The sequence below is a fragment of the Hippopotamus amphibius genome, chromosome 17 (assembly GCF_030028045.1).
Source record: "Hippopotamus amphibius kiboko isolate mHipAmp2 chromosome 17, mHipAmp2.hap2, whole genome shotgun sequence".
Lineage (NCBI taxonomy): Eukaryota > Metazoa > Chordata > Mammalia > Artiodactyla > Hippopotamidae > Hippopotamus > Hippopotamus amphibius.
The window spans coordinates 17294744-17314616 of record NC_080202.1 but is presented as its reverse complement, the minus strand read 5'-3'; the positions used below and the strand labels follow the sequence as shown (position 1 = coordinate 17314616).

Genomic DNA, 19873 nt, shown 5'->3' with positions numbered 1-19873 from the left:
TTTAGGAATACCAACTGAAAGCTTGTTTACCTTGTCATTGAATATCCGGAGACTGTCTAGGGTGTGCAGGTTTTGTTCCAGAAGTGCGGTGCCTGCTGAATACAAGTTGATCTCATCGAGCTGCAGCACAGCCACAGCTACCCAAAAGAGGGCTTTGTGCAGAGGGGAGTCCTGGCAAGGGAGATGCACTCCAGGTTAGCAAGATGAACCACAAACAGTCTCATGAAAACACACTGCAGTATAAAACAAATCATGTTATCCCCCAAATTATGCATGTTTTCTCTTTTGGAGAAGGTAAATGTATGGGTAAGCTCTTCCTCTATTCCACGTGTGTAACTAAAGACACTGCTGCCAGGCTGAGAACCTTGGCATCTCCTTTGACTGCTCCCTATTCTTTGATTCTACAATCTGGTCACAAAGTTTTGTTGATGCTTCCAAAGTAGTCCTTTTGCATCTGCTTATTGCTAATGACACTATTCTGTGCCAACCTTCTTTATTCTACATGTAGATTCTTTCTGCCTCCAGTTTCTCCCTACTCCAATCCACTGTGCACACTACTATCAGAATGACCTTCACTCTCACGGTGAAGATGAGAGAACCATTATGTATAATTTAGGATTAGAATGTGTGTAGAACATGTAACTCAATACCAGGAACATACAAGGATTTATTTCTCTGTAATCTCTCCGCAGTCTGGCATATCTTTGTACTCAACTCACGGAATACAACTTCAGTGTTTGAAGATAATACTATGCCATCATCTAGTCCATTTTACTCATTTTATCAATGTGGAAACATGATGTCCAGATGTTAAATGACCTGCTTGAGGTCACAAAGCTGAGATGAGCTCAGACCATCCTAAAACAGCGGCTACTATCACCTTATTCCTTTTAAACATTATCTTTACTTAGCACCCAAATCCTTTTGATTATCAGGTATACTTTACCCAGCTTTACATTTCTCCACAATAACTGTCACCAAGTAACATATCATGTATTTTAATTACTTTGTTTATTATCTAGCCACTCCAAGGACTTCCACATTCACTCCAGAATGAAAATTCCACAAAGACAGATAATTTTATTGGCTTTGTTCAGTAATACATCTCTAGCACCTAAAACAGTACTTGGCACATAGCAGATGCTCAATTCTTACTTATTGGATAAAAGAATAAAGAATATATACCCATCTTTCCTCCAGCACTGATGAGACAACACACAAGCACTTGAAAACGTACTCTCCATACTTATTCTTCCTCTAATGTAAATACTTCAAACAACTAAATTTTAAGGCAAGAAATTCTACTTTAACTACAGCTCTTTATAACTTATCGAGCCATCTTATTTTCTAAACTCTTTGAAAGAAAATAACATTTAACACTGATACCCAAAATGAATGTACTCATTTTCTACACAGTAATTACCTTATTAAGAAGTGGTTGTAATTTGGTTAGTGCTATTACTGTAGCTTCTATCAGAACTTGACTGTTGCAAGTATCAGGTCCTTTTAAGCAACTCTCAAGTGCCTTTTAGGGAAACAGAATTCTTTATTTTATTTTCAATGAAATAAAACATTCTCCTAAACTGAATCTCAGAATTACTTCAGAAACAATTCCTTATTTAATAAGTATGAGAATTATTTCCAATGGCGTGGTGATTTTGGTAGCTAGTTCAAAGCACATTTGGGTTCTTATTTTAAAACATTTCTATATTATATTCTAATATAATAAGTCAGGAATTATTACAGTAATTACAAATTACATAATTTTATATAAGGCTAATCTTACCATCTAGTGAAATGCTTATAATAAAATATTAAGGGTACCTTCTACCAAAAGAAATAATTTTGGTTTTAAGATATCTTCTCTAGAGAGGTTTTTTCACTTCAAAGAATTACAATAAAGAAAACAATCAAAACCCATTTTATAAAGATTCAATAAGCAACATACAAGATATTTTATTAAATTCAAATTTAAATGTCCCTTAGAAAAATTCAAGATACACTTTACAACTTGGGAGCCACAAATATTTGGGAGAAGAGGAAGAGGTACCTTGCTGAGAATACGGATAATCTGCTTTATCTGCCCATGAGACACTCGTTTGCTAATACAGCCAAAGACAACAAGAGCTCTTGGTTGCAGGGATGGATTATATTGGAATGCAAATCTGCAATTAAAAAATCCAAAGAGCTTAAAAAAATCTTTGTGTTTACATATATTAAATAATTAAAATATTGATTATGCAGTAAATCTGTCTTTGTACTTTTGCAACTTAAATATATTTGGGACATACCTTTGAGCCAGTTCTGTCCACTGGTCCAGCCACTTGCATGTTGGAATATCTCTCATACATGCCTAAAAAAAAGATACTCTGAATATATTTATGTATATAAATGTTTATAGAAAGATTTAAAAAATGTTTATTATAATGGCACTAATAAATGACATATGTTACCAATAAACACATTCCATGGGAGTGTTTTTATTTAAGCATTAAGTGCAAAACAGCAGAATAAACCAGTATTTCTTCTATACAGTACCACTGGATTTTTAAGAATGAGCTTAGTTTCTTATCATTTTGCCTTCTATACCTCCATGATCTCCAACAAAGCTTCTGTGACTGTTTCCAAGGATGTCAAAGCAAAAGTCTCCCTCTCATAGGAGCCAGGAGAGAATGACCTATCCCGGTAGCTGGAGCGGAAGGCAATGACAGCAGCTGACTTGACTTTGCTAATGCCAAACAGCAGGTAAAATTTGGGTAATGAGAACTCTGTCAAACTGAGCCGCAAAACTTGCTTGGTTTCTTCTGTAAAAGAAAAAAGGAACAAGTAGAGACTTTAAAGATATTATTTTTTTAAATTCTAAAGTGCCATATTTCATTTTGAATTTAGATAACTTGAATATCATATGAAAATTACATAACAATGCTCCCTAAACCAACCCTCTGGATACATTAGCTTAATGCTCATCACTTAACTCCCTTTATCTATGAATTCCTGCTAGTAAAGCAACACTGTCAACTGGTGCTGAGTCTTCAGCTTATGTGATAACTACTAGAGTTTACATGACAAACGCACACAGAACATCGTTGCCATGGCTTGAGATGGAATGGAAGTAATTCATTCTTCTTCTTTTTGATCATATTTCACGTCATTAATATAGGCTTAAATAAGCAGCTTGGTGTTAAGGCACCGTAATAAATAATAAGGTAATCTATGCCAATCAGGTGGTGTAAAATGGAGAAAGGAACTGGTGAAACACAAATTGCTTTCCTGGAACTTACCACTAAAATGAAGCTGTGAACAAGTACACAGAGAGTGAATGATATTAATGACCAATCCATGTGTGGAAGCTCTAAGGGAGAGTGGCCCTGTGGCTACCAGGAAAGTAACAACGTGGAAGAGGTAGGGGAGATGAGCTGCCACATCTAGGGAATTGTTGAAGGACAGCATCAGCATGTAGCGCGCTAGAATAGCAATATCGTCCCACATAAGATGTTGTTCTAAAGTAGGAGTTGGAGATAAGCATGTCTTGTCAATTATTTTGCACATCCTTCCAATAACCTGTAAAGAAGTATAATTTTAAAAAACATGGGAGTTAAAAAGTTTTATCACAAAGAATTTCAGCTTAAAATGATTTATTATAAAACAAAAAACCTGATAATAAAAACAGATACATCAAGCTATAGCCCAGAAGGCAAAGGAAAAGTGATTACCTTGCTTGAAACCAATTTCACATTTCCAGAAGCCAAAGCTACAGCAGTATCTGCCATCACTTCAGCTTTTATTGATCCTAAGCCACCTGTTGCACTGGTTTTGATGAAACTGTCTAGTACAACATCAAGGAGGTCTGTAATCTAGTGGAAGAGGGAAAGATAACTTATGTTTTAGCCATTCTACCAACTTAATTTTTAACTTAAAACAGCACAATCAATATGAAAATTCTATTTTACCCGAGGCCTCCAAAACACTAGGTTTTATTTACAGACCTGTCAGTAAATATAATTCATCATAAAATATCCAGGAAAGGATGAGAATATTCATTCAATTCCTTCAGAGACTGGCATTCAAACATTTAAAATCTCTACATATATTATTTTCACTCACTCTTAAAGCACGTCTGTTCTCTTCAAAGACACTAATGCATGGGCAGTATAAAGTGCACTTGTTTTGAAATATAGGAAATGACATCAAGTACTGAGATGTTTTGCAGAGCTATAAAACTGGCTCCAAGATCATTTAAAATTATTGGGAGGACTCGTAGCATTGTTTGAGTAAGGGTATTGCCTCCTTAAATGATTACTTTGAAGAAATGGTAGCATAATTCTTGTCAGATAAAAAACAGTTACATTACACTATTTTAATATTGGTGTTCTTATGCTGGAACTGTAAGCGAGAGCAGGTGGCCCAAATAACATCCTTAGCAAACATTTACTGACACTTATGGCATGTAGGGTGCTAGAATATACTATAATGCACTATTTATTAGAAACAACATCAGATTTTCACAGTTAAATTCTACATGCAGCCGTCCCTTGGTATCCTTGGAGATTAGTTCCAGGAACCCCTGCTGATACCAAATTCCCGGGATGCTCAAGTCCCTTACATAAAAAATGGCATAGCGCCGTTGGCGCTCAGCACCTGTGGCTTCTACACACCGAGATGACTGTGATGATGCCGCGGAGAAAAGTGCTAAAATAATTCATTTTTCTCTGGCTCTGAGACATGCATTAGACATCTACAATTCGGAAGCAGATCAAGCATTAGGTGGGTTCTGCATGCTTTTTGAAAGAGGGGACTGTCTTTTCTGCAGCTATATCCCTAGCTTAGCGCTTTGCACAACGTAGGTTTCAGTTAAGTATCTGCACCAAGGAGGCACTAGGTAAGTATCTGAGCAGACTCCATACCTGCCCTAGGCTCCCCCATATCTTTGCCTGAATGGATGGGTACATCTGCTTCTCGTTGATGGTCATGGTTATCAGCTTGTCAAGAATCGCAGTGACTCTCTGTCTTTTGGCATCATCATTGTGCTTACAAAAACGTACTAGATTTGACAGCCATGGAGTCATATATTCCAAACAAAGATGTTTCAATTCAATACCTGGGGGAAAAAAATACACTGTTAGCATAGATGGTCCATGAAAATTATATCAACAATTCTTTTAGAAGACTGGGGGAAAGAAAAGGTAAAAGGTAAAGGCCATTGCCTAGAATCAGGCCTGGAGAAGAGAGACTTGGCAAGTATATGACTGAAGAAAGAGGTGAAGAAAGAGAGCAAGCCTTAAAGAAAAGGACTCTTCAAAGTCATTAAGCCATTTTTTGAAAAGTTTTATGTTATTTTTCTCCATTTTAATAACTTCTCTTCTAGTTAAATTTCTTCTTGTTTTGTTCTAATTGTAAAAGGAATATGTGGTAATCATAGGAAGTTTGGTAAAAGGAAAAGTATCACCATAATAATGAAACTGGTATCAATATATTGGTATATTACTTGATCTCTCCATATGCTTGCTTTCATTTATTTATTTATTTATTTATTGCCTGTGTTGGGTCTTCGTTGTTGTGCCAGGCTTTCTCTAGTTGTGGTGAGTAGGGGCTACTCTTCATTGCGGTGCGCAGGCTTCTCATTGTGGAGCACGGGCTCTAGGCACGTGGGCTTCAGTAGTTGCGGTACATGGGCTCAATAGTTGTGGCTCGCGGGCTCTAGAGCACAGGCTCAGTAGCTGTGGCGCACCAGCTTAGATGCTCCACGGCATGTGGAATCTTCCTGGCCCAGGGATCGGACCTGCTGTGGCAGGCGGATTCTTAACCACTGCACTACCAGGGAAGTCCACTCCATATGCTTTCAAATCTATGCAGAGATAATGTATATTCACGTGTGTGTATACACGCACATAACCCATCCCAACCTCTCCACAAAAATTAGGGTTATGCTATAGATGTAGTATGCTCTGAATATTTTTTTCACCATATATTATACTGAGATTTACTCAACATTAAAAATTCTCCAAAAACATCTTGCAACTTTTTATTCTGAAATAACTTCAGACTTACAAAAAGTACAAAAATAATGCAAAAATTCCTCTATAAAACTTCACCTAGAGTACCCAAAACATTTTTTAATCATGTTAAAATATACATAACATAAAATCTGCCATTTTAAAGTGTACAGTTCAGAGGAATGAAGTTGTGCAACCACCGCCACCATGCATCTCCAGAACCTTTTCATCTTCCCAAACCGAAATTCTGTTACCAAAAACGTTTTTAATGGCTTCATATTATTTCATCATATGGAGATCCAACAAGGTAATCAGTTCTTCATTATTTACTTTTAGACTGTTTTAATTTTTTGCTATTATAAACAATGTTATGTGAGGTTCAAAAGTATGTAAAATAAATCTATGTAACAGAGATCATAATACTGGTTACTCTTGGTGAGGGTAACAGAAAGGAGCCTTCCAGATGCTGGAAATGTTCTGTATCTCGATCTGAGAGATGGTTTCATGATGTACTCACAAGTAAAAGTTAATCAAGCTGTTCATTTAAGATTTGGGCAATTTATTGATGAGATATACCTGAATTTAAAAAATCTAAATAAGAAATAATGCTATGATAAACATATGAACCTTAATTTCTTAGGATAAATTCTAAAAAGTGGAATTATGAGTCCAAAAGCTATAAACATCCATAAGGTTCTTGATATCCATGTCCAAACTGCTTCTTAGAAAAGTTGCCCCTGTTCACAATTCCAAAGACATCAACATTGAATTAAAAAATCTTTGCCAATTTGATAGCTGAATATATAATCTTACTATTCTTTCAGTTTAAATTTCTTTGAATTTATTAGTGAAATTTTAAAAATATATTCTTTTTTAGTATGACCTGCATGTTACTGTTGATCCATTTTTCTTATTAATCTGAAGAAATTCTTCACAGATTAAAGATATTACTCTTTTCTCATATTTGCTGCAAACATATTTCTTAGTTTTTTTAGTTTTTTAGTTTTTTTAAAGTAAACATGTTTGAAGTTTTACATGGTCAAATCTGTTCGCCATTTCCTTTGTTTCCATCTATCACTTTTTTGCTTCATAAGTCCTTACCCACAAAGCTACTAAATATTCTTCTTTTTTAAATGGTTCCAGTTTTTATATTCAATTCTTAAGTATACTGATAGTTAGAACTCATTTTGGCATCTTGTGGTGTGGGATTAAGATGGAGACCCAACTTAATTCATTTCCCAGCCTCAATTCTTAAATGATTTACTCTTTCCCCGATTAGTTTATGATACTTCTTTATCAATGTTTCTCTTAAAGTGCCTTGACTGCTGATTTTTGAATACCTGTTTTAATTACTGTACTGTTATGTGTTAAGATATCTGTTAATTCAAGCCCCTCTCAGTTTTCTTTCCTTTCAATATTTTCTTAGCTGTTGTACTTGCAAGTAAATGTATAATCTTTTAAAGTTCTACCTCATTCTTAATCCTCAAATCTCATAGCTATTTTGAAGGGGCTGCATTGAATTTGTAACAATCTGGGAAGAACTGTTCATCCAGGAACACAATACGTGGTATCCATTCACTCAAATCTTTTTTTTATATTAATATTTTTCAATGCAGCTTTATACTTTTCTTGTTTTGTCACTTACACATTTTCTTTTTAGGGTTATATTCCTACATCTCTTACTGTAAAAATATACAGTGATCCGATCTCACTGAATTTTCAAAGCTTTCAATTACTTAACACAGAAAAATCAAGAAATGTTTTTGAATGCACAAAAAAAGTTTTATGTATTATGGAGAGAGGAAGGGAAGAGAAGAAAATGTCAGGAAATAAGCCGGGAGAAGAGCAACATTTATACACTACAGGGTCTGAAGATGGACAGACATAAAGAGTAGATGTTAAATTTGTGACATTTATCAAAGCTAAGTCAGGAGTTGACTCTGGACCCTGTATTTTGTGCCACTGCATTCTCCATGAACTGTACATGAACAATGAAATCACAGTTCAAAGTCAACCTGAAGAAAAGAGGAAATGACTACTTCCCTACAATCAAGGAGACAATGTGGATACTTTACACATTTGGAATAACCTGCTAAGAAGAGAAATACTGAAGCTAATTAATCTGAAACATAGTAGGAAAAATGCTTTGTGAATGGTCCAGAGACAAAGAAGGTATCAAAATCTTGCCACCTTGCTTGTATTGCCAGAATTTTGGTGGATTTCTCAATGTGGTCTACCATGAAGCTTCTTCAGTCAGATGAAAAAATAGTAGTAGAAATACACTAGATTTCACTGGCAAATTCTGAAATGAAAGGGTTGTCTTTGAATCTTCTTAGAATCATTGTTAGTATTAAAGAAAATTATCATTACTTACTAGATTTGCTAAATCCAGAAATACACTCTTCCAAAAATTCTAAGGTGAGGTGTGGCTCATTGGCTGCCAGTGTCTTACTAATAGAGACAATAAAGAGGGTGTTGTTGGCTGGGATACATAAACCTGATGTCTCTAGTAACTGGCCCTCGATTTTTAAATTAAAGGTACAAGTTAAGGCACACAGAAGATTATAGGCAGCTGACCTAGGAGAAAACACAAATTAAGTTGTTTTAAAACTTTTTTCTTATAATTCCAAAATTTTTTCATAATATACCACTTATGATTCTATTACCAAGAACAGATCAACTATTTTTAAATTTTATGATCAATGAGAGAGAAGATTTTGTGATTCTATGGTAAATGCAAAATACCCCTTGATCATTTAGGGATTTTTTTTTTTTAAAGGAAAATCTTCACATAACCAAAAGAGAACTGTAAGGCTCCTAAGACAGTGGATATAAGGCCTTTCTAAAACACATTTCTTTGGGATGTAAAATATGAGAATTTTATGGTCATAAGATGAATCAATATGAACTAAGTCAGAATAAGCCATATCATATTGTCAGTGAGGCCAAAACTCAAATTGTGGCTCCCCGTCCCACTAGATCCAGTTATAATTGGGATCACAAGAAAAGAGATGGCCTTCATCAAATCCGAATGTTAAAATCTTTCATCAGCATCTATTGAATTTCTTTCTGGGCATCGTACAAGTTATACTACAAACTAGAGGTCAAATAATTTTTTAATATAATGAAGTCTCCCCTGCCATTGTTTCCTTCTGTGAACTCCTACTATTATATATAAGCACTGAATTTAAAAAAAAAAAACACCCAAACCATCATATATATCAGGTTCCACCAGAACCAAAAACTCCCTTATAAATGTCTAAAAATATACTTAAACAATCTAGGAGACAGCTCAAAATATTTAATTTTTTGATTTAGATTTTTCTCCCCATCCAGCAAAAGAAATGGTTTAGTCAGTAAATTTCAGGTTTTCATTACCTCTGAACTTTCATCATGCTTATTTATGCAACAGCCATATTGGGGAGGGGGGGAGAAGCCACTGAAATAAAAGTCTGCCTCAAGGCTTTTTCTCTGGGACGACATGCTTCAGCAAAAAAAGCAGCTGTCAGCTTGCTTTATTTCCCAAGAGAAGAACAGAAGTTCATTCAAGCTAATAATTGTTAGAAGTTTGCTAGCATTCTTCTATGATGAATTTTGAATTAGAAATTCAAGACACTTGCAGTTCCATTTTCCTAAGATGAAAATATTAATATTATTGTTTCCAAGTTTGTGTATCTTTTGCTAATTCCTAGGAATCCTGAGTGACACTATTTTGACACTGACTTTCACTCTGTATATTTCAACAGCTATAAAGAATTGGGATTCCTCAAACTGCGAGTAGGTGTCACAGACTCCTCTGAGATAATGAAAGCTAAATTTTGTGTGTATGTTTCCAGGAGTTCATGAACCCCACGAGGCCCATCCAGGTAAAGAAATCTTGCTGATTTTTTTTTTCCTTTTAAATAAGGGAGAATTTGGAATTCTAAAAAGCTCACTTATAAAGCCTGGGCTATATTCACCCTAGGGAAGTTTCTGAAGCTAAGTATTTATATCTGTAAAAACCTGACAGTCCTAAGGTACTCTGGACAAAAAATTATCTTAACATGAAAAGGAGAGGGGCAGAAGAGGGAAGTGGTGCAAAGAGATGTTGGCAGACTGGGGGTGGGGGGGGTGGGGGGTGGGAGGAAATAATATTTGCTAAGCACAAACTATCTGCTAGGTGCTATACTATACCACCACACATATTACTTATTGAACCTCTGTAGGTTTATAAGGAAGGCAATGTTACCTTTATGTTAAAAATGAGGTAACTAGTGCTCAGAGAACTTCAGTACCCTGCCCAACGTCACACAGCAGCAGCAGATCTAGATTTAAACCACATCTACTGACTTGTAGGCCCTGCTCTTTCCTCATTCATGTTTAGATTACTAAGCCTAACCAGAACTAATTATAGTCTGCTCATGTGACATCTATATTTGTCTTAAGCTTTCTTTCAAGAATTTTGTTAAAGTTACACAGGTGGGAACTATGCAATGTTACTGAGTTACTGAACATCAAACCCTCCTTTTCTTTCAAACAATGATAATCTAATTTGACTGCGAGCAAACTTAATAGTGATGCACTTTTGAATACTGGAAAAATTTAGAAACTCAGAAAAGGAGAAACTTAATTTAGAAGCAGACTTAAAAAAAAAAAAAACAAACCTAAAAAACAAAAAACCCCCGAGAAAACTTCTATGTTTTATGTTTCAGATGAAAGTTGAAAGAACATACATTGGTTTAGAGGGAATCACCCTGTTCAGAATTCCACAGTTCACGTGTACTTGCTGAGGTCATACTGGTTAACCAACACAGAATACCTGCCAATTTACAGTATTAGGGTAGAGGCTGCTTTAAAAGTTTATTAATTGGTCTCATTTTAAAACCAACAAACCTTGAATAAGACTGAAATGAGTTTTTAAAAAACCTACCGTAAACTAGGGTCTGAACTGCCTAAATTAAGTAATGCGATATTGAGTAGTGTCCCAGGGACATCTTTTGGGCGAATCTTGGTGTGCTGGGGGATGGAGTCGGGCTGCGACAGCTCCCAACGTGTCCGGATGTGAATGATGGACTGAACAATGGCTTCACACTCCTGGTGCATGAAGGTGAGTGGTGTGCCCTGGTTTGCAATAGTTAAGGTGAACTGGTTCTCATCCACTAGGCAGATCTCTTCAATTTCCGAAGCATAATAGATATCATTTAGAAAGACTGATTGCCCCAGGACTTTTGTGCGCTCTGCTGAGGTTACTTGAACAGCAGTAGAACCGACCTGGAAAATGGCAGCAAGAGGGTAGAGTAGTAAAGAATTAAATTTCATCATGTAGAATTCTGAGAGATTTCAAAAACCAACCAACCAAACAAACAAAATACCATGTTAGCCATTTAAAGAAGAGTTACCACCATTGTGTATTCAAATAGGTTCAACGATTATTATCAAAAATGCCATCAAAAGAGACTGAAAATATCAGGAAAAAAATTTATTTTTTAAAAGGCTGAGAATCTTATGATAATTATAGATTTTATCCTGAAGGTTCATGTTCCTCACTATGCAAGAAGCATGTAATAATCAGAAGAACTCTCAGTAGGTAATTTCCACTCTTCACATATTCCTACCATTTGACTGATATACAGCAAACCGCCCATTCTACAAAACTCGCCTGCCTCCAATCCAATCTGGAATATTATTAAGTGTACACCTGCTCAGTCTTCTGCAGGACCACCATGAAGGTACAGCAAGCTTGGTTTTCCTCCATCTGGACTTACTCTACATTTGATACACTACTACAGGGACCCTGGGGAGTTCAGTATACAGTCTGGTTCCTCAAGAATGGCAATGAACCACTTACCTAACAGGGAGTGAGACTTACTTTGATAGAAACCTTGGTGTCTTTGTGAGCTAGCTTGAGAGCATTGTGGAATACCTTCAGGTCCTCTTCTAAAGCCAAGGTGGCAGCAGGTAGTTTCTGTTGTTCATGCTCAATGTGCTCAGCCAGTTTCCCAGGACAGTCTATGAAAATGAGTCTTTTGCTGCCTTTGAGGCCTGTCAGCAGCCGCTCATGATACTTGGTGTATTCCCTGACCCAGGAGTTACAGTTATAGATATATACTGCGGAGACATTATCATAAGCAAAGCCAGGAAAAACAACAAACCACTTGGAGAGAAAGTCTGTTTTAAAGCGATTGCTAGGCCCAGTATGGGTAAGGTCCACTACAATTTCATATGGCTTTGCGTAATATGGCTTTAAAGTCAGCAAGACGTGGTATATCAGCAAATCGCCATTGATTTGACCAGTTTTGAACCTAAGGAAGATGAAAAAAAAAGTACACAGATCGTTAACAGAGTTCTGAATGAGTATACAGATGCTACTAATCTATTTTATTCCTTTATTTTCTGATTAATTTTCTAGAGAGAACTAACTATAACATTAAACAATTATACAAAATCTGAATCCATTTTAAAGACATTGAGAAGTAGGGCTGAAGTAAAATGGAAGAGACAAATCCCCAGATCAAAAACTCTGAGCAACAGTAACGACAACCAACTTGCCTACCACAGTCAAGCAAGGAGGAAGGCAATGGACACTGGTTGGCTGCTTCCAGGCTCACCCAAGTTCCCAGGGGAACAGTCTGAGTGGAAATGACCTACTTGGAGCCCTGGAGTAAACTGAATGACTTTAGTCAATTCATTTATCCCACCCTGACCAGAGAGAATGAACGGTTCAACAATGACCACATGACTCAAACAAGGACAGCCAGGGCCAAAGAGGCCCAATTCAAAGACTTCAGCCTAAATTGTTGGGAACTGAGACTTTTTTCTTTCCTGATGTTTATAAATAAGGGAACATATAGCTCTGGGAGTTGTGAGCTTATATTTTGAGATACAAAGGAAGAGCCTGCTGAAAAACTGAAAAAATGGAGCAGAGAAATTAGGAGAGCAACTGGAACCTTGGCCATTTCATTTGAGTCCTAGATAAAGCCCTTTTCCTGGGATCAAATTTATCCCTTTACTACTTCAGCTGTGTGAGCCAATAAATTCCATTTTTTGATTAAGTTGTATTAGGTCAATGTTGCTTACACTCAAAAGAATGCTAATCCATGTGAGTAGTCAAAATCAGGACCATCAGAAAGCTCCCAAAACAGTGCTAGAATTTCAAATCAAAACAATCTATATTAACTTTGGCCCAGTGTTCTATACTTCACGACTCAGGTAGTACTACAAAGTAAGCTAAGATAAATATCCTTTCCTAAGAGTTTTAAATCTTATTGGCAGAAAATAAGATAAAACTACATGACAAGTTAAATGATTTTAAAGTAAAAGAAAAATATTTCAAGAACAAAGAAAAGATATGAGGTAGTATGTAATCACTTGTCAAAGAAACTGCAGAGAAAAATCCCTTGGTTAAGTTCAAAAGAGGGAGAAATCCACACAAACTGGGTAATCAGCGAAAACTACACAGAAGATGCTGAAGTGGGCAGGAGGAATTTCAAACTCACCAAGGGGAGGGATTGGCAGGCCTCATGCAGAGAGGGAAAGGAGGAAAAAAAGTAGGTAACTAGAGGTGTTGAGGCAACAATCAGCTAGTTTAGCTAGAATGGAGGATTCATGTAGAGAAGTTTTAAGAGATAAAGTCGGAAAAATACAGAATAGCTACATTGTGAAGGAAACGAAACTGTTCAACTAAGGGGCCCAGGTTTTCTCCTAGGATCCTGATATTTCTAGGAGGATGTTCTGTGGAGCACCAGCATCAGAATCAACTGTGGTGCTGGATAAAAATGCAGTTTCCTGTCCCAGCCCAGAACTGCTATATGTGAATTTACGCAGTGGGGCCTGGAAATTTTCACTGTTTTTAAACAACCTTCTCATCTGATATTTATGTGCACAAACATTTTTGAATCGCTGCTAGGTGTTAGGAAGTTATTCAACCACATTTTTTAAAAGAAAGGGGTGCTATGATCACAGGAAGTGATACATACAATATATATGAAGGAGTCAGGGCGAGTAAAAAAAGATGTAGTAGTTCAGGTACGGTTTAATAAGCATGTAAAATACTAGGGTAATACTGAAAATAAGTGACAGTGAAAGAAGAAACTGATTCAAAAATATGAAGAAAGGACCAACATGATCCAAGGTCTGATCAGGGCTGAAAGGACTTGAATTAAAAGGACATGCTGTATACCAAGGCTCTGCCATTACAAAGAATGTTGCTACCATGAACAAAAACAGAGGTCATGAGGGGCAGTCACTTCAGGGGAAGAGCCATTTTAAACCCACTGAATATGAGGTAATGACAGGACATTTGCGGGTGTGTGTGTGTGTGTGTGTGTGTGTGTGTGTGTGTACACTGAACCACACAAAAGCATTTTCTGTCCCTTTTTATAAAATTATAAAATCTTCTTCTTTTTTTAAATAGATTTATTTTATTTTTTGGCTGTGTTGGATCTTTGTTGACTTTCTCTAGTTGCACAGGCTTTCCCTAGTTGTGGTGAGTGGGGGCTACTCTTCGTTGCGGTGGCTTAATGTGATGGCTTCTCTTGTTGCAGAGCACAGGCTCTAGGCGTGCGGGCTTCAGTAGTTGTAGCGCATGGACTTAGTAGCTGTGGCTCAACGGCTTTAGAGCACAGGCTCAACAGTCGTGGCACACGGGCTTAGTTGCTCTGCAGCATGTGGGATCTTTCCCGACCAGACATCGAATCTGTGTCCCCTGCATTAGCAGGTGGATTCTTAACCACTGCACCACCAGAGAAGTCCCTCTGTCCTTTATAATCTACGTGTACTAGATATTCTCTCCAAAGCATTGCTGCAGTTCTACACTTTGAGATGCTGGTTATATACATGACTGTTTCTATTATCTGACCAAACTTATGTTATCAAATCAGTCTGTGATATACAAATACAATTTTTAGAGAAGATTTTAACACAATTCCAGGGAAAACGCTATTTTCTCTTCTTTTGAATGATATCTTCTTTTGAATGATGCTAACATATCATTCAAAAGCATATAGCAGGCATACATAATAAACATAAGGTCAAAAGGCATTAAATAGAAAACCCTCCCTGCCCTGGAGGCGGGGATTTGTTCTACAAAGCCTCCTGTCATGCCAGTGGCCAACTAGACAAGTTGGAGGTTTTTTTTTTTTTTTTTTTTTTTCCCTGTGACATGTGCTTTAGTTGCAGTGGAAAGGAAATGTGTCATCTGTGGTTAGTGGAAAGCGAGCTGTACATATCCTTTTTTTTCTTTTTTTTTTTACTGCAGATTTACTTTTAGGTTCAGATTCTTCAAGTCTATTCTGCTTTAAATTACTTGGAAGCTGTGCTTCAAGACAAGAAAAGAAGTGGCTTATTAAAATCAGATTATAATAAGATTTTGACCAAGCATTTCGTAAGGTAGGTCATATACATGGTTTTTCTTATGCCTTTTCACTTATAACTTTGTACAGATTACTGTTTGAGGAAGTACTTTCAAACAGTACTTAATCTTACTAACAAAGCAGATTTAGTAATGGGAAACGTATGCTGGGTTTTTTGTCCTATTAAGTCAAATTTAAGTAAGAAATGGAAACATTTACCATCAACACAGAGCTTTAAATTAGGATTAAGAAGGATCTGAGTTTAGACTCCAGAGTGAACTGTAAAGTTTTATTTGTTATTAAAATAAGTTTAAAAAGTAAATTTCTCATTACTAATGCTTACGCATTATAAATTTTATTGAAAATGACCAGAGATAAAGAAAACTTTTGATAACATAACCTGGCCTCCACTGCATAAATTAGGGACGTAGAAACAGCTCTCTATTCTTAGGCATTTGTAAGGGTAAGAGAAAGTCTCATTTTGTTAACAGTTTGTTTATCTGGGGATGATAGCACATCTGGCTGAAGACAATCAACAGCGGGTCTATTATCTATCCCATGGTGAGCACTGTTAAAATGTGTACGAATACTATGATGCATATTACATTGTTAATGAACTAATGTGACAAGAATAACCCGCTTTAAATCATTTTAGCATCTAATGCAGGAGTCCAGTCTAGTATAAAAGGATGCAAATTACTTGCTAACCCAATTCAAAGTATTTCTCTTTGTGGAAGAATCATAAAGTATCCAAAGATTTATGTCATTCAACTTAAAAATCGAAGCTGAACACTATTATATAGAAATCAGTGCACAATATCTTTAACTGTCTATTAAAGATCATAATCCAAAAAGTAATCTTACTTCTAGAACACATAAGAAAGGTTTTCTTTCCTATTATCAATAGAAAATATTATTTCAGCGATTAGTTTCCAGTTAGCATTGTTTACTATACGCTACTTTCGTTTATATCACAATATATCACATTTCTTATTCTCAAATCAACTACACTTCAATTAAAAAAAAAAAAAAAGCACATGTAGCAGCAGTATCTGTGTCACCTGGGAATGGGTTAGAAATCTCAGGTCCCTCCTAGACCTATGGAATAAATCTGCATTCAAAAAACAAAAAACAACAAACAACAAACTCCCATGTACATTCAAGTTTGAGAAGAACTTATAAAAGTCCTTAAACATGCAATTTGATTTAGCACATCTCAGGAGAATAACCTAGTTTTTACTTCTACTTCCCTATTCATATAAATGCCAACAATAAAATACTCTTACAAAAGTGGCTCAGACAAACCGGAATACTATTATAAGAGAGCTCACTCAATAACAGTAATAAATCTTTCCTGCTGGTTTACCAGTACCTGGAATAGATATGCTAGTTGTATTTAAATTTTCAGTCTTACGGTGGATAATGAAAATTAGGAACAGACTCTGTCCCCTTTGTGGACTGGCTTTCAGCGAGCTCAGAGCCAAAACTGAAATTCCACTTTTTTCATTTATAGGTTGAGACTCTTACGATCTGCTTTGATTTCCCACTTGAGTCTAAATCCCCATGTTCTTGATGTTGTATTTCTTTCTATTAAATATTTTATTGTATAATTTATTTTAAAAATTATGTCAAAATATTCACAGAAAAATTCTAAGCATAAATAATAATGAAAAAAGTCAATAATTTTTGTTGAACTTTTGAGATTATTCAAAAGAAACTTGCCTATTTTTCTCAGTAATGCCAAATGTTTAGGATGAGAAAAGTGGCATGACTTTACTTTCAGAAAGCCACAATAACTCAGGGGATACAGAGGTGAAAGGAGACCCACCACCATAAAACTGCTTTCACAAATACTAGGAATATATTTCTAAGTACCAGCTTTATTCTAAGCTTCAAGATAAACATCCAAGAAGAAAACAGAACATCTTGAATTCCTATTTGAAGTCCATTTTCTTTTGGTTGCTACCACACTTCCCCTTTCCTGAACCCCGCCCCCCCCAAAGCCATTTGCATTTTCTTTTCATTCGTGAAGCAAAATGTCACATTTCTCCTTTACTATAGAGATTGATGACTCATTTGTTAGAAAATGGGGAGCTTCTGCAAGGAGTTTCCTTAAATGGTCAGGAAAAAAACAGGAGGAATCAAAAAAGTAAAAGCAGAAGTATCTGACTCAAAGCTAAAGTCTAGCATGCTTAAGAAGGAGAAAACTATAAAACCATGGTATTCAGTTTACAATGATTAGTAGTTATCTGTAATGCTACCTTTCAGCATTTAAAAAAATAACAGAAATTAAATTTTTTTCTTTATATGTACCTACTAGGAAAAAAAATCGGTGTGGAAGGAATTCAAACAGGATAGCAAACGCTGGGCATGAGCTTACAGCTAATTTATAACCTATCAGCTGTCTTTTTTTAAGTAAAGTTACCCAAACTAGGAACCATTATTCTTTCACAAGTTAACAAATTATATTGCTATCCCAACAGATTACCGGTACACCCACGGACATGGAATACACAGGACATTACCTGCATCTTGCCTTTCTGATGACAACAGTTTTTTCTTTGTCACCTGGAACAAAAGCAAACTATACCCATCTGTGGGCTACTAATACTACTGCCTTGGATCCAGATAGTCAAAACAAGACGGGAAGAAGCCAAAACGAAAACATTAACACAAACCCTACAACTCCTGAAGTAGATAAAAAAGGTACTTCTACAAAAATGCCTGACAGAGCCACATCATCTCACATCACGTCTTTAGCTCCTAAATCTGAACTGGAGCTTTATATATCCTCTGTTGTCAGGAACAGTTCTCCAACAGTACAGAGCATTGAAAACATAAGCAAAAGTCACAGTGAAATTTTCAAAAAAGGTGTCTGTGAGGAAAACGACAACAAAATGGCTATGCTAATTTGCTTAATTATAATTGCAGTGCTTTTTCTTATCTGTACAATTTTATTTCTATCAACTGTGGTTCTGGCAAACAAAGTCTCATCTCTCAGACGTTCAAAACAAGTAGGCAAGCGTCAGCCTAGAAGCAATGGCGATTTTCTGGCAAGCAGTGGTCTATGGCCCGCTGAATCAGACACTTGGAAAAGAGCAAAACAGCTCACAGGGCCCAACCTAATGATGCAATCTACTGGAGTGCTCACAGCTACAAGGGAAAGAAAAGATGAAGATGGAACTGAAAAACTCACTAACTAATGGATGCTTTAGTGAAGAAAAATGCAAAGTAGCAACGAGAAAGTTTCCGGAGTAAAAATGGAATCAGTTTGATATTTAATGCCAAGATGTTGGTCTGATGGTCTAAAATTTGATATGGCAGGCCTTGCAATTTAGAATCAAGCAGGTGAGAAGGGGAGAAGTATGCCTGCTTACTTACTTAAACTGTGTCTGACACTGACTATTTTAAAAAGCAAATAAAACAACCAAGCATCTGAGGAAGGTTTTAGAGACAAGTTGAAGGAACTGACTAATAGAAGTAGAAAGGGACAATTAAATAAATATTTCTTGTTCAGCAATAGTAGTGAAGTGATCTTTGAACGTTATTAAACTTTGAAGAGATTTAGTGTGTTGTTAGAGGAAGTATATGCTTTAACATCTTACAGAAGTCACATTCTTAATGCACAGAGCTGAACACGGTACTTTCTTTGCTGAATGCGACAGAATCCATACTAGCTTGTCTATCAGCACAGCTAATATTATGCTAGATGTTTTCATCTTTATATATGGCACACATAAGAAAGTGGTTTTCTACTATAACTATTTAATTAAAACTTTAAATTTTGTATAATAAAGACTTGTTAGAATAAAAGTGACTATGTACATTTGCATTCACTTTATTATTTTAGAGAATACACTGTCAAGATCAATAAGAAATAGAGCTCAACTGAAACAGATGAGATTTATAGCCACAATAGAAGGCTAAGTGTAAATGTAAAGCATATCTTACTGTTTAAGTGTAACATTACTCTTTAAATATTGCTTATTGGATTATTTATAGCAAATATCGAAAGGCTGATAGACTTTTTGGACTTTGAGAATGCCAAGTGGCCTAATAAATGGCCAGTTTTATTTTTTTATTATCCAATATGACATGAGCAAAGGAAAGATGTGTGTATGCGTGTGTGTTTATTCTAATTTGGAAAACAGGATACTTCAGGTAACTGTTTAACCTTTAAAGAAACTGGGTTCAAGTAAAATAATGACTTACATTTAAGTCAAGACTTCCATCTTCAATTCAATATATTACAAAAATTGGTTTGAGAGACTTTCCAACTGTCCACTGAAACTGACACAGGGCATACTTAATTAAAGATCTGACCACATTTAAGAAATCTCATCCCTTACTGAGCATTTATTTTGGGCGATATGCCAGACATTTCAGAAAAGATTTTATATATTTCTTCTAAGTCTTACCACAATCTTACCCTCCCTTCTAGGTTAGTGATTCTCATCCTGACTGTAAATTAGAATCACCTGAAGAGTTTAACTCACCAATGCCTAAGTCACACCCCGTCCTTCTGATTTAATTACAATGGGGTGAGCTCCA

The 19873-nt window shown here is 36.0% G+C and overlaps 2 protein-coding genes across 6 annotated transcripts in view; one reads left to right on the top strand and one right to left on the bottom strand.

Annotated features, from left to right (window-relative positions):
- The window catches only part of NF1 (neurofibromin 1), a 237044-nt gene that overhangs the window by 29866 nt on the left and 187305 nt on the right, over positions 1 to 19873 (bottom strand). For all 5 annotated transcript variants that reach the window (XM_057714095.1, XM_057714093.1, XM_057714096.1 and 2 more), the window contains exons 37-47: positions 11842 to 12274; positions 10903 to 11243; positions 8368 to 8570; positions 4905 to 5098; positions 3714 to 3854; positions 3282 to 3561; positions 2590 to 2804; positions 2292 to 2353; positions 2051 to 2165; positions 1424 to 1525; positions 31 to 171 (exon numbers count right to left, since the gene is read on the bottom strand). In XM_057714095.1, the coding sequence (XP_057570078.1) occupies positions 31 to 171; positions 1424 to 1525; positions 2051 to 2165; positions 2292 to 2353; positions 2590 to 2804; positions 3282 to 3561; positions 3714 to 3854; positions 4905 to 5098; positions 8368 to 8570; positions 10903 to 11243; positions 11842 to 12274 (2227 nt within the window). The remainder of the gene's footprint in view (positions 1 to 30; positions 172 to 1423; positions 1526 to 2050; positions 2166 to 2291; positions 2354 to 2589; positions 2805 to 3281; positions 3562 to 3713; positions 3855 to 4904; positions 5099 to 8367; positions 8571 to 10902; positions 11244 to 11841; positions 12275 to 19873) is intronic.
- Positions 15097 to 19142, top strand: EVI2A (ecotropic viral integration site 2A). Its single transcript, XM_057714102.1, has 2 exons — positions 15097 to 15359; positions 17806 to 19142. Exon 2 carries the CDS (start codon positions 17827 to 17829, stop codon positions 18523 to 18525), a length of 699 nt encoding a protein of 232 aa, XP_057570085.1. The 5' UTR covers positions 15097 to 15359; positions 17806 to 17826; the 3' UTR covers positions 18526 to 19142.